General features: G+C 44.2%; 1 protein-coding gene across 1 annotated transcript; it reads right to left on the bottom strand.

The window, feature by feature from the left end:
* Nucleotides 1–7,183: 7,183 nt before the first annotated feature.
* LOC130103803 (trace amine-associated receptor 13c-like) lies at nt 7,184–8,225 on the bottom strand. The gene has a single exon (XM_056270134.1). It carries the CDS (start codon nt 8,211–8,213, stop codon nt 7,212–7,214), a length of 1,002 nt encoding a protein of 333 aa, XP_056126109.1. The 5' UTR covers nt 8,214–8,225; the 3' UTR covers nt 7,184–7,211.
* Nucleotides 8,226–14,486: the final 6,261 nt, after the last annotated feature.

The raw sequence follows: 14,486 nt of genomic DNA, 5'->3' as shown, positions 1-14,486 counted from the left end.
AAAGGGGAATGGATGTTGCATCAGCATATGTTCATGCATCTAACACCTTTAATTGCTAGGCTTCAACATCATGATCAATGGGACATCATTACTGATGACAAATGTTTTCACGCGCTAATAGACTCCCTGGAGAGTTAAAGATTTTGTCATGTAAACAGCTTGGTTCAGTTAAAAGTGCTGATTGGTCTCAAAAGGATTGAACCAAGAATCATTACATCATAAGAAAGCCAAGAGGACACTGCCGATCAGGGGCTGAATTCACTTAGAATTCTCTAAATAGTTTCTAGCAAGAAAGTTTTTAAGATTTTTAAACCTATTCACAAAATTACTAAGATCAGGTTTTACTGAGGATTTGAGGAAAATGCTGTTTTTCAGAGCCATAGAAATACATCAATAAAACAATATGTCAGGTTACATTTACCTCAGGAAAGTCATTCACTCTCCGTAGCTTGTCCATAACAGTGCAAATTGTGATCTTCTTCAGGTAACCTGATTCAGAGGACCCGATTTAGGCCACCAGCTCATTAGTAGAGACTCCAAGACCTGAAATATCACTAAGTACTAAGAGAACATTACATAAAAAAGTAAATATATTGTTCAATAAATGCACTAAATTACCAATACATTATTTTTATTTAATCTTGGCAACTCATCCATGTTAACATTAATGTGACAACTCCATGGGGTTAGAATGAAGTTCAGGGTCAACTTAGATTTCACAATTCACAGGATCTGAGTGGAAAATCAAAAAAGTGTTTGAGAGATCAACACCATCTTGCAGGGTATCGAGAAGAAATTTGAGTAGACAGGTTAGGCTTTTCATCTGCATTTGGTTCATTCACCACAACCAGACATGGAAATACTTTAAAGCTAAAGCAGTGGTATAAGAACTGACCTATGTCAACTGACCAGAGAAACAACACAACTTAAGCCCCGCCTTGATGCAGTGATTGACAGGGCAGGAGGGGGCGTGATAGGCTCGGAATGCATTTTCAATGTGCACATTGAATTTTGCTACATTCATTGCGGGACATTTCATGAAAATGCAATCGCAAGTGTCTTGACTGTGAGTGTAAATTCAATTAAGAAAAATAACATTTGAATGATCATTTTGCCATAGTTTTTGCTTGAACATGCTACACATATCTAATCATTTCTGTAATGCATTTTCATTTTCATTTTGCAACTTATAAAGCGTTTCAATAATGCATATTAAAACTAGTGTATGAAATAGCAAATGTAAATTATCTAATTTCATTTTCATTTTCATTTTGCACCAAACGTTGCTAGAATGGTAATGTAAAATGTAAATTTAAATACAGAATGCAATGCCATTTTATATATTGCATTGTCATTTTGCATATTACATTTCAAATAGAATATTGCTACCCATATGCTTCCATACCTAGGGGCCAAATTTACATCCAACGTGTTTGGGAAAATGCACTTATCACAAGGACTCTCACTCAGACTTTTCCCTTGCTATTGTGCACTTTAACAGACTCAGTCTAAGAGTCTTTAGGTTTTAGTCTCTCCAAACTCGTTCTTAGTCACATGATTGGATATTAATGGGATGCCAACTGGGATGCTTAACGTCTCATCCTTAGGATGAGACGTTAAACCGAGGCCCTGACTTTCTGTGGTCACAAAAAATCCCAGTATGTCTTTGAAAGAGTAGTGGTGTAACCCTGGCATCCTGGCCAAATTTGCCCAATGGCCTCTTTCCATCATGACCTCCTAATCATCCCCATGTATATATATACCAATTGGCTTCATCACTATGTCTCCTCTCCACCAGTAAGCTGGTGTGTGGTGGGCGTTCTGGCGCAATATGGCTGCCGTCGCATCATCCAGGTGGATGCTGCACATTGGTGGTGGTTGAGGAGATTCCCCCTTCTATGTAAAGCGCTTTGAGTGGCGAGAAAAGCGCTATATAAATGTGATGAATTAATTATTATTATTATTAAGTGATTCTGAGATTTTAAGTGATTTGCCTTCTTATCTCTCTCAGACAGGAAGATGTTATTGCATTGTTGGATATCCCTGTTTTGGATATAAGAATGCCTTGACCATCCCCGGTGCGAACTCAAGGCAAGTGGGGGAAACCGAAAGGGCCTGAAGGTCTCCGACTCTTTTGAGGGGCGAAATAGCTAGCAGAAAGATGCTGGGGCATCTAAGGGCTCGAATGGAGCCCTAGAGAGGCCTTCTAAAACTATTGCAAGGTCCCAAGCCGGCACCCTAGTGCGAGTTGCAGGCCTCAGTCTCAATGTGCCATGAAGGAAACGTGTGATCAGGAGGTCTCGACCCAACGATGTACCACCCACCAGGGCGTGGAAAGCCGCTATGCCAGCCACGTATACCTTGAGCGTGGATGGACATAACCCTGACGTAAAGCACTCTTGCAGAAACTCAAGTACTGTGTTCACTGAACAGTTAACTGGATCCCACTGACGCTAGTGACACCAAGAAGTGCAAACTCTCCATTTTAGTGCATAAAGTTTCCTCGTAGCGGGAGCTCTGGAGCTTAGAATGGTCTCAACAACCTCGGTTGAGAGACCACTCTCTATGAGTTGGGCCCCCTCAGGGGCCAAACCCACAGTTTCCAAATCCCCTGCCGGGGGTGCGATATTGCGCCCCCTGCCTGAGATGGAAGGTCTCTCCTGATCGGGATCTCCAAGGGAGGGCCGTTGAGGAGAAGAATTAGGTCCGCAAACCAAATTCAGCTTGGCCAGCGTGGTGCTACTAGCAGTAGGCTTTTTCCATCCTGGCGGATTATCTCCAGAACTCCCGGGAGCAGAGTAACAGGGGGAATTGCGTACAGACGTAGCCTCAGCCATGTCTGCACCATAGCATCCAGCCCCAAGGGGGCTGGTTGAGGGAGGGAGAACCAAAGTGGACAGCGCGTCGTGTACTGAGACGCAAACCGATCCAATTGTGCCTGGTAGTAAACCTCCCATATTTGCTCCACCGCCTCGGGGTGGAGTCTCCAGTCCCCTGGCCTCAGCCCCTGCCTAGACAGGGTGTCTGCTCCCATATTCTGTCCCCCTGGAATATACACTCCCCTCAGAGAGCGTATTTTCCTGAGGGACCAAAAATAAGAGGCCACCAGCGTGTTGTCTGTCCAGAGCAACACATGATGGCCCCTCAGGTCTGGGAGGAGATGTCTCAACGCATTGAAGACGACCATCATCTCTAGGCAACATATGTTTCAAGAGAGATGATGACTCCTCCACAAGCCCTGAGCTGAGCGGCCTTCCAATACAGCTCCCCAGCCGGTTAGGGAAGCATCTGTCGAGATAGCAACTCGATGTCAAAGAGCTCCCAACACCGGAACCTGGGACAAGAACCAGTGTTTCCTCCATATAACCAAGGCGCGTGGATACTGCCGCGTGACAGAACGGCTCGCATCGTGACTGAATCCCAAACCACTCCAAGAAAAGTTGTCCTCTGTACTTGAGAAAGCACACTCTTCTTGGAATTGAGCCTCAACCCCAACCTTCGCATATGAGCGAGGACGACATCTCGATGCCAAACCGCTGACTGTTCTGATTCCGCTAGAATCAGCCAGTTGTCTATGCAATTCAGAATGCGTATGCACTGCAGCCTGGATGGGGCCAGAGCTGCATCTACGCACTTCGGGAATGTGTGGGATGATGGAGCTAGACCGAAAGGAAGTGCCTGATACTGCTGTTCTTTGCCCCTGAAAGAAAACCTCAGGAACTTCCTGTGCTGAGGGAGGATGGAGATATGGAAGTATGCATCTTTCAGATCTATCGTGACAAACCAGTCCTTGGATCTGGTTTGAGTCACGATCTGTTTGAGTGTCAGCAACATGGACTTGAGTTCCAGCACCGAACACTCCAACAGAATAAGATTTAGAAAATGACGCAGCTCTTCGTCCTTTTTTGGAAAAATGAGATAATGGCTGTAAAGATCCGACGCAATGTCGGGTGAGTACACCTGTTCTATAGCTTCCTTCGCTAACAGGGCCTTTACCTCTTGCTGCATTACCAGAGCCTGCTCGGGATGCACTACCTTGAGCAACACCCCGGTATAGCCTGGAGGACGAGAACCAAACTGGAATCTGCCTCTTGCTACTAACTGCAGGACCCATAGAGATATATTTGGCAGTAGCTTCCACGCTGCCAAAAAATCTACCAAGGGAACCAGCCCCTCGAGGCTGGCCTCTGGTGCAGTTGAGACAGCCAGTCCGGGGACCTGAAGCATACTGGCAGTAACTACCCGAACTGACTGTTTTCGAAGGGCGCGAGTCTGACGCAATGTCGAGTTGAAACTGCGCCAAAGGCTTGCTGGAGACCGCTGCGCCCCGAAGCACCAAGGGTGGCGGGGTTGGCAGAACGGTCTCGTGAGGACACCGAGATGGAACGGGCACCGTATACTGAGGTGTACACCGTTCCACCCCGGTTGGGGCTGCCGTCACTGGTCTGACGTCGATGGCGCCATTTCTTTTGAGCCGAAGCCTTCTCAGCATGAAGAACGGCCCTCGGAACCGGCTTCTGCTTCGAAGGCTTTGGCTGCTGTGCTGCGAAAGAGAATCTAGACGGCTGGAGCTGTTCACGCCCAGCAGCCCCAGGGGTGGACATAGCGAGGGAGAGATATTTTAACCGCCTCTGTAATTTGTTCTCCTGGAGACTCTCGACGAACGAAATAACCTTGTCGCCGAAGAGACCAGAAGGATTGATGGGAGCATCAAGAAAAATAGCTGTATCTTTCTCCTTGATCTCCGTCAAATTGAGCCATATGTGTCTCTCAGTGGCCACAAGGGCTGCCATAGACCGCCTGATTGCTCTGGTGGTCTCCTTAATAAGCCCTGAGAGATAAATCTGTGGCCCGACGAAGTTCTCGAACCCCATCGGGCTTAACTCCCTCACCTATGTCCAAATTCCCCAGCAGGTCAGCCTGATATGCTTGTAACACTGCCATAGTGTGTAAGCAGGCTCCAGCTTGACCCACTGCCATATATGCTTTTCCCACTAGATTAGAAGTAGTTTTCTTTAATGGTTTAGTGAGAAAAGCTGGCGCCTTCAGGGACGATGCTGAACCGGGAGACAGATAGCTCGCAAGCGTCTATTCTACCCGGGGCATTGCCCCATATCCATACTCTCTCAACCCCCTAATATCTGAATATACCTGAACTTGGGGGCTGATACAAGATGAGTAAGGTTTTCCCATGATCTAGACATCTCGCTGTGCAGATCAGGAAAAAATCGAAGGCGCCGTGATGGGGGTGAAACAATAGGGGGAAGGAAGCACTTGTTTAATTTATTTTTATTTTTAGGACGAGCGCCCCTTTTATCTGCTGGCCACACAATATTTAATTTATCTACAGCCTTAGTAATCACCTCCATCAGCTACTCATACACTGGGGAAAGAGATCCTCTTCCCCCGTGATTGTGTCACTTTCAAGCATTTCTACCTCCGAGGAGTGAAGCATTGGTCTCTCTCCCCGGGCGGAAGTAACCGCGGCGCCGGCTACCGATACCGGAGAGAGAGCAATGGATCCCTCGGGAAAGGGAGGAGAAAAGATCCTCAGACCCGTTTCCACTGTAAAGAGATCCATTTGCGATCCCCAGGAATGCATTCTGCACCCTGAAAACCGCAAACCTGAACACTTTCCTCGAAAAGTGACAGGCGGGAGCGGAGCATGCGAAGCGAAAGCTTCTCACAATGTTGGCAATCAGCCCCCTCGAAGGCTGACACCGCATGCTCTACTCCCAAACAAATCACACAAAGCTTGTGTGTGTCCCCACCCGTTAAATAACTCGAGCAGGGAGAAACACAGAGTCTGTGCAATTGTTTCGCCATAATGTTTAGATATATATATGAGACAGACAACAGTAAATATAACAGACAGATTGACACAGATCGCTTGCTGAGGCAACAGAAGCTAATTAGCTGATCCTGAATGTGATCATGGGTAGCAACACAAAGTTGATTCTGGACTAATTTGATCTAATATATTTGTATAACTTTACTGAAGTGGTTGTTTTGAACAAGTATTAATGTAGATTGTATTATGCAAAACTAAAGCAGGCCTACTTGTTTCAATGTTTCATAGTCTCCAGGACAGGTTTGAAAACGACTGCTCTGGACAATAAAACTGTGTACTGCATCTAAAACAGAGGGGAATATGGAATGATGTAATGAGTCTGAGTGTCATTGCGTCCTGTGAAAGCGCCCTCCGGATTTATATTTGTTTGACCTCATATCACAGCTTGGTTTGGTGTGTATTATGTAGCCGATTAGATATGCCATACATGCTTAATAGGCCTTTTTTTCTGTCACTCAACAAAACAGAAATAAAGAAAGCTACAGGCACACTGGGTTCCCACTCATTCCTGCAAAACATGCTTCTATTGCAAGGATCTGACACATCACTGAGAGCTGTGAGCCTAAACACAGTTGGGATTGTTTGACACCGTTCACCGAATCATAACATCTTCTCCCTCAGAACTTTATAAAATGAAACTGAAAATACTGTTCCAAAATATATATATTTGTATTATTCAGGAATGGAATGCAGTACATTTTAAAAGAAACAGAATTTATGAAAAATTTCCCAATTAAACATTCTTCCTGTTAATGCCATGCATATTATAAACTTTTTTTTTTAAATTACATGCTTAACACTGTACAAATACAAAATAAGTGTATTACAAATTGGACGTCATACTGGTTGATTGGTTCAGTCTTTTTTATAAGGCAAAAAAGAGGCAGAAAACCGGACATATGAAGAGCTTAATAATACTTATCATTATAATGATTAAACATAACTGAGTCTTACCCATCATCAATCATTTAAGCTCATGCTGTGAAATTTGTCTCAATTGTTTTACTGGTAGTGCAAAGTCACCATGGTCATGCAGCAAAATATATTGTACCTTATTTTCTTCTAATAAAGTAGATTTCTTTAAACTAAAGATTGTGTTTGTAATAACTACTTTAGTGTGACAAATGTTACATTTTCTTTTAACATCTGCCTTCCAAGCAGCACCACTACAATTTTGCTGTGCTTTCATGTTCAGACGGAGCAAATGGAGCAGACAGTGTCACACACAAACATGCTCACAATATACATGTGAGACACCATATTCAAAAAACAGCTGTTACATGACATCTAATGCTTAAAACAAAAATTATTTCTTTGGAGACACGTTATCTCATTCACATTTTCATGAGAGTGTAAGTGATCATTTCTCTTCTGAGAACAGATTTAAGTATGCCGATGAAGGTTGAAATATTTTCAGTGTCAAAATGTATTTTGCTGACAGTCTGAACCATCGATAAAACATTGCATATATAAGTGGATTTATACCGGAATTCATGCATACAATCCAATCCATTACATTAATTATAAGAGAGTCATTTTCGTCATGCCCCAAAGACAGACTAGTTAAATAGTATGGCATCCAGCAAAGAAGATAAACCAGTACTACAATCCCTAAGGTTCTTGTAGCCTTTTTTTCTGATTTGGTCTTTTTGTCTGTGACTGAATTTAAATGCTTAGCTTGATAGTTTGCTACAAAGCAGATTTTCACATATAAAGGAATAATTATACAACAAGGTGCCACTAAACAAACAATGGAATCTAGTATTACATTTACCAACTTAAGAGAAAGAATGCATTCTCCAATACATGTGTGGTTCCTCTCTGGATACAGTAAAAACTCATACAACAGATAAAAATTATATATGAAGGATAATAACCAGTTTACAACAATAGAAACAACAGCTCTGTTATTATTGACTCTTATCGGATATCGCAAAGGGTCATTCACAGCAATGAATCGATCCACAGATATAATAATCATATTACCAAGAGATGCTGTGACAACCACATAAAGAATAAAAGGAAATATTAAGCAAAATATTTCTCCAAAGTACCAGCATGGCTCAATCAGTTTCATTCCCTGCACTGGCAAGAGAATCAGTCCTGTAATCAGATCAGCCACTGCCAGAGAGAAGATCAGCACATTGGTGGGAGTGTGGAGCTGCTTGAAGTGCGAGATGGAGATGATCACCAACAGGTTCAGAAACACGGTGAACACTGATGTTACAGCGATGAAAATGTACACAATAATGTACTCTGCTTCAGGTCGGATACTTCTGGTACAAGACAAATTGTTGTTTGGAAAGCAGTATTGGATTGTTTGATTGTCCATGTTGGTCACTCCCCAGTTAGACATTTCCATGATAGATCTATCTTGGAGAGTAGACTCTGTGTGAAGATGCTGGTCACTAATATGACTCAGTTTTATACTTAAGGAAACTCAGCGACCACCTCATTTTACTGTGATGTTTGAATATTCAGCTATCAACCAACCCACTACTACAATATTCAAAGACCTATCAGATATAATCTGATCTATATTCTAAAAAACCTTTCATAAAAGACTGGTCCTTGAAAGCTTTTATATGGTTATATACATAATACCAATTAAAGATGGAAGTTAAGTGGATTTTAAAAATATATATATTTATCCCAGTATAAGACCAATTGGAAATACTGTGTCAGGTAAATGACTCGGGATTCAATTGCAAGTGCAATAAACAGTTTATTTCAGAAAAACATAAAATAAACAGTGCAATGGTCGGAAAGTCGTGGATGAAGATGATGAACCTCGACAACGCAGGGACTACAATAGGCAGATGATGACAGAATTCAGAAGAATGAAGGCAGAAGTCTAGTGAGAGAAATCCACAAGGAAGGTTCAAATAATCCAGAAAACAGGCAGGAACTGGAGCACAGGACACAGAAGACAGGAGACACTGCACAGAGAACGAGTAGTGAGCAAAACAACGATCCGACACGGAATGAACACACACAGGCTCAAGATATTGCGAGACTGATGAGACGCAGCTGAGCCCAATAACTAATTTGCGATCATGGGTTTCCCAGCAACGCAGGTCACAAACACACACAATCACAGAAGACAAGTAAGAATCCACAGACCTGCGAACCGTGACAGTACCCCTCCTCCTAGGAGTGCCTCCTGGTGCTCCCATGAGAGCTTACCTGTCGAATGTCATCATCGATCAAGGAGTGATCGAGGAGGAGTCTCTTGCAGGAACCCAACTTCTCTCCTCCGGACCATAACCCTCCCAGTCCACCAAGTACTGGAATCCGCGTCCCCTCCGTCTCGAGTCCAGAATACGTTTGATCGAATAGACAGGTTCCCCATATACAAAACACGGCGGGGGGGATGGGTGGTTAATAGGTGAATGAAAAACGAAAACAAATGAATTCTCCTGTACACCAGAGGAAGTTTGAGGTGTACTGCCACTGGACTAAGGACTAAAGTTACAGTGAACGGGGCAATACATTTGGGAACAAGCTTATTACAAAAGGTGCGGAGAGGAATGCTCTGAGTAGAAAGCCACACTTTTTGACTCAGCAGGAGGCTTTGAAAAGTGGTGATCGGCCTGGGGCTTAGTGCACGCCCGCACCCGAAGGAGAGCCCTTCTGGACGAAAGCGTGTGCGAAGGGAACCGCGACCTCGTATTCGGTAACCTAAACTACCTTCAAATGGAGAGAGGCTCGTTGACTATACTGTCAGCGAGTTATGCACGTACTTAACCCATGAGAGCTGCTGACTCCAGGAGGACGGATTCTAAGGCACCAAACATTGCAACACCCATTCCGGGCGGCAGTGGCTCAGTGGTTCATGTAGGTTATCTACAAACCAGAAGGTTGGTGGTTCAATCCCCAGTTCCACCTGACCAAGTGTTGAGGTGTCCATGATCAAGACACCTAACCCCAGCTTCTCCCGACGAGCTGGATGGCGCCTTGCATGGCTGACACCACCGTCGGTGTATGAATGAGTAAGTGAATGTGAGGCAATGTGTAAAGCGCTTTGGTGGCCATTGGGTCTGTGAAAGCGCTATATAAATGCAGTCCTTTTACCATTTTACCATTCCAAGTCTTGGTTGGCCCTCTCAGTCTGACCGTTGCTCTGAGGATAAAAACCAGAAGAAAGACTAACCTTCACCCCCAGCAAACGACAAAACTCTTTCCAAAATTTGGGCACAAATTGGGGTCCCCTGTCAAAGACCCCATCCATCGGGAGGCCATGCATGCGAAAAACATGGTCAATGACAGTAACCCCTGTCTCCCTGGCAGAAGGGAATTTAGGAAGTGGAATAAAATGGGCTGCCTTCGAGAACCGGTCCACCGCGGTTAAAACTACCGTGTTGCACTGGGAAGTGGAAGGCCTGTAACGAAATCTAGCGCAATATGGGACTAAGGTCTCGAAGGGACAGACAGCGGCTGAATGAGGCCCACCGGGGGCTGATTGGAAGTCTTATCGACAGCACAACCTGAGCAGACCAAAACAAAATTATGAATGTCTCTAGCCACAGACTGCCACCAGAACTGCTTTTAAACCAGAAAAATGGTACGATTACCTCCTGATTGACAAGAGATCTTGGAACCCCAGCAGATAACATTGGACTGCAAATTCTCAGGCACAAACAAACAACTCGGTTGGCAACTGGACGGAGGTGTTACCCCTTGTAAGGCATTTCGGACCTTCGATTCGATCTCCCATGTGACCGCAGAAAAGACCAGTTTCTGCAGCACGATGGAATCGGGAGAGGATGGATGCTCGAAACGATGATCGAAAATGTAAGACAAAGCATTGGGCTTGATGTTTTTAGAGCCCGGACGGTACGAGATAGAAAAATCAAAGCGACTGAAGAAAAGCGGCTACCGAGCCTGTCTAGAGTTCAAAGCGTGTAGCGGATCAATTGTACTCAAGGTTCTTGTGATCTGTCCAGACGACGAAAGGCCCCCCGAGCCTTCCAACCAATGACGCCACTCCTCCAACACCAGCTTGACTGCCAACAGCTCTCTGTTACCAATATCGTAGTTATGTTCTGGAGGTGACAAACAATAAGAATTAAATGCGCAAGAGTGCATCTTTTCATCCGAGGAAAAATGCTGGGAAAGAACCTCAGACGCGTTGACCTCCACCACAAACTGACTCGAGGGATCAGGGGTCAAGAATGGGAGCTGAAAAAAAGCAGCTTGTAGGTTGAAAAATGCAACTTCAGCTGCACTAGACCACCTGAACGTCACCCTGGTGGAGGTCAAGGCAGTAAGAGGGGCGACCAGTTGGCTGTAATAACGAAGGATAATAATAATAATAATTCGTTACATTTATATAGCGCTTTTCTGGGTACTCTGGATGATGCGACAGCAGCCATATTGCGCAAGAACACCCACCACACACCAGCTTATTGGTGGAGAGGAGACAGTGATGAAGCCAATCAGTATATGGGGATGATTAGGAGGCCATGATGGACAGAGCTCAAGGGGCAAATTTGGCCAGGATGCCGGGGTTACACCCCTACTCTTTTTCGAAGGACACCCTGGGATTTTTAATGACCACAGAGAGTCAGGACCTCGGTTTAACGTCTCATCTGAAGGACGAAAGAGGATCCACGGGTAAAATCCGAAGGAGGATCCACGGGTAAAATGAAAAACCAGCCTGAATCTTGTCGGTATCCATGCGCAGCCCCTCGGACGAGACTATGAAGCCCAGGAAAGGGACAGACTGTGCATGAAAAACGAATTTCTCTGCCTTGACAAAAAGGCCCTTCTCAAGCAGCCTCTGAAGCACTTGCCTAACGTGCTGAATATGTTCCTGGAGAGACAAAGTAAAAATCAATATGTCCATATATCCAGGTAAACATCTATGAACTGATCAGCCATGTCTCTCAGCACATCATTGACGAGTGCTTGGAAGACCGCGGGAGCATTGGACAGCCCAAACGGCATGACCATATATTCAAAATCCCCCCTGGGGGTATTAAAGGTGGTCTTCCATTCATCCCCCTCCCTGATGCGAACCCAATGATAAGCTTTACGGAGATCCAACTTTGTGAAAAAGAAAATCCACTCCAACCGCTCTAAGGCTGAAGACATCAACGGTAAAGGGTACTTATTCTTTGCTATGATGTTATTCAACCCCCGATAGTCAATACAAGGTCGCAGAGAACCATCCTTCTTATCCACGAAGAAGAACCCCGTGCTAGCAGTAGAGGAAGAAGGGCGGATGATCTTGCCTGCAAGAGAATCAGAAATATATTTCTCCATGGCCTCCTTTTCAGGACCTGCCCTTAGGCGAACACGTACCTGGCAATAGATCTATAACAGTCAAAACAACGACTCAAAGGAAGAGAAGCAACTCGAGACTTACTGAACACTTCCTTCAGGTCCAGGTACTCTTCGACCACGTTAGGTAGTTCCATCGGTTCCTCCTGAAACACAAAACACGACACAGAAGAACAAGCATACACCAAACAAGACTCATGACAATTACTGCTCCAGGAACAAACAGTGTTCCGTTGCTAATTAATGTGTGGGTTATGACGGCACAGCCAAGGGTGACCAAGGACCACGGGAGCCAGAGGGGGGTCAATTAACAGGAACCGGATTTCTTCAGTGTGATGAGCTTGATGGAAACAGTAGACTGGGTGACCGCTGAGTGCATGGACCGATATGGGAAGGGGAAGTGTGACCACAAGAATCTTAAGTTGTATGGCAAACGTGGCATAGATAAAATTACCCTCTGCTCCGGAGTCCACTAAAGCCTGCCAGGTGTGGAATGTGGTGGCCCATTGTAGTCTGACAGGAAGAAGAGTACCAGAAGATAATTTCTCGAAGGAAACTCCCCCCGAAAGTAACCTCCGGTCAGTTACCGGACAGTTGGTAGCAAAGTTTCCGGGCACCCCACAGTACAAACAAAGTCCGTAACTTCTACGATTTAGTTGTCAGTATTAGTTTTATTAGATTTTTTTTGCCTGAGTTCTAGTTTTTTCACTAGTTGCCATGGTCCCTGATTAGTTTCTCACCTGTTCCTTGGTCTCTTAATGATCTCTCTGTGTATTTAAGCCTTCAGCCTTCCTCAGTTCATGTGGTAACGTTATATTGCTTTGTATATAGTTCTCGAGTTCTCTGTTAATTAAAGTCTAATCCTCGTTACATTCTGCGTCACGCAACATTCATTGGACTTTAATACAAGCAAACCCAAGACCACAAGATATGGTTTTTTAAAGCAAATTTAAAACATGGATATCCTGGCTGTCCATCATGTCCTACTGGAACAGGGGGATCGCTTCATTAAGGATTACACAAGTGTTACGCTTTTCCTGTCAGGACTCTGGTTTGATCTTCAGCCTTTCTGCTGTGTTTGTCTTGTGTCTTGATTGTCAGTTCACCTCACTCTACCATCACAGCTGAATCCCATCCTAATCAGTGCTTTCCTAATCACTCTCAGTGCTCACACACCTGTTTCCCATTTTCTGCACTGATTTTCTCCACTACTTATGCTTCTCTCTTTCTTTGGTTCTCTGTCAGTGTGTCTTGGTTTCCATCCGCTTCACCACTATCCCCTTGCTTGAAAGTCTTGTTTTGGCTGCTTCTAGACCTTTAAAGCCTTGTCTGGTTATTTAATCCTGTTTTGTTATTTATTTGCCTAGTTCCTGTTTCCTATCTCGACTCAGCTTGCTCACCCGGTTTTTGACCCCCTGCTCTCGTCCTGGACTATTGCCTTGGCTTCTTCCTTGAAACTGTTGGTCCGCTACTGGTTTTGACCCCAGCCTGTCCATTGGAATTCGCCTCTGTCTCGCCCTTTTACATGGTGGCTCGGCTACTAATTATTTTACGTTTTGTATTGTTTTCCTTCAACCTTTTTGACAATAAATCCTATTCTCAATTGATCTGCTCTTGGTTTCCTGTTGTCTCTGTACCTCCCTAACATTCCCAAGGAAGAAGATGATTTAAAAATAAAACAAGATTTATTAAATACCTCAGAATAGTAATGCAGACAACAATTCAACAATACGAAACATTGTGCTCTGTACAAATAATACCGGACAATGAATGATACAAACAGAGGAATTAAATAGACAGAGATAGCAGATGGTCCTCGAGGGAGCGTCGCCAAATATTTGGAGTGGGTGCTGATGCAGTGAAACTCACCCATCACCATCTGCATGGTTGATGAGGACATCGCCAGCGCCACTCCAGACCCAGAGCCAGCCATCGATCCCAAGCCCATCACAAAGTTTGAGCCAGAGAGACATTTCTTTTTACTTTTTTACCCCTAAAGGGTGCAAATTAGTACCCTAAAGGTACACATTGGTACCTAGAGTGTACACATTAGTAGCTAAATGGTATTAGTAACTTTTTGCAAGGGTACTGTCCCAGTAACAGCTTTTGTACTTTTTTTTTCTGAAAGTGCAAAAACTCACAGTGTTTCGCTATGCATGTGGACATTTAGCTGATCTTTGATGTGATCATGGGCAGGAAGTTTATTCTGGACTAATTTGATCTAATATATTTTTATAACTTTGCTGAAGTAGTTGTTTGAACAAGTATTAATGTAGATTGTATTATGCAAAACTAAAGCACTTGTTTCAATACAGGGTGCCTTTTAGCCTGAGAGTGAGGTAAAAGGAAT

Source organism: Rhinichthys klamathensis, unplaced genomic scaffold, assembly GCF_029890125.1.
Source record: "Rhinichthys klamathensis goyatoka isolate OS25496 unplaced genomic scaffold, OSU_Roscu_1.1 h1tg000297l_1, whole genome shotgun sequence".
Taxonomy (NCBI): Eukaryota; Metazoa; Chordata; class Actinopteri; order Cypriniformes; family Leuciscidae; genus Rhinichthys; species Rhinichthys klamathensis.
Note: the sequence above shows the minus strand (reverse complement) of the source record. Positions and strands in the feature narration are given on the sequence as shown.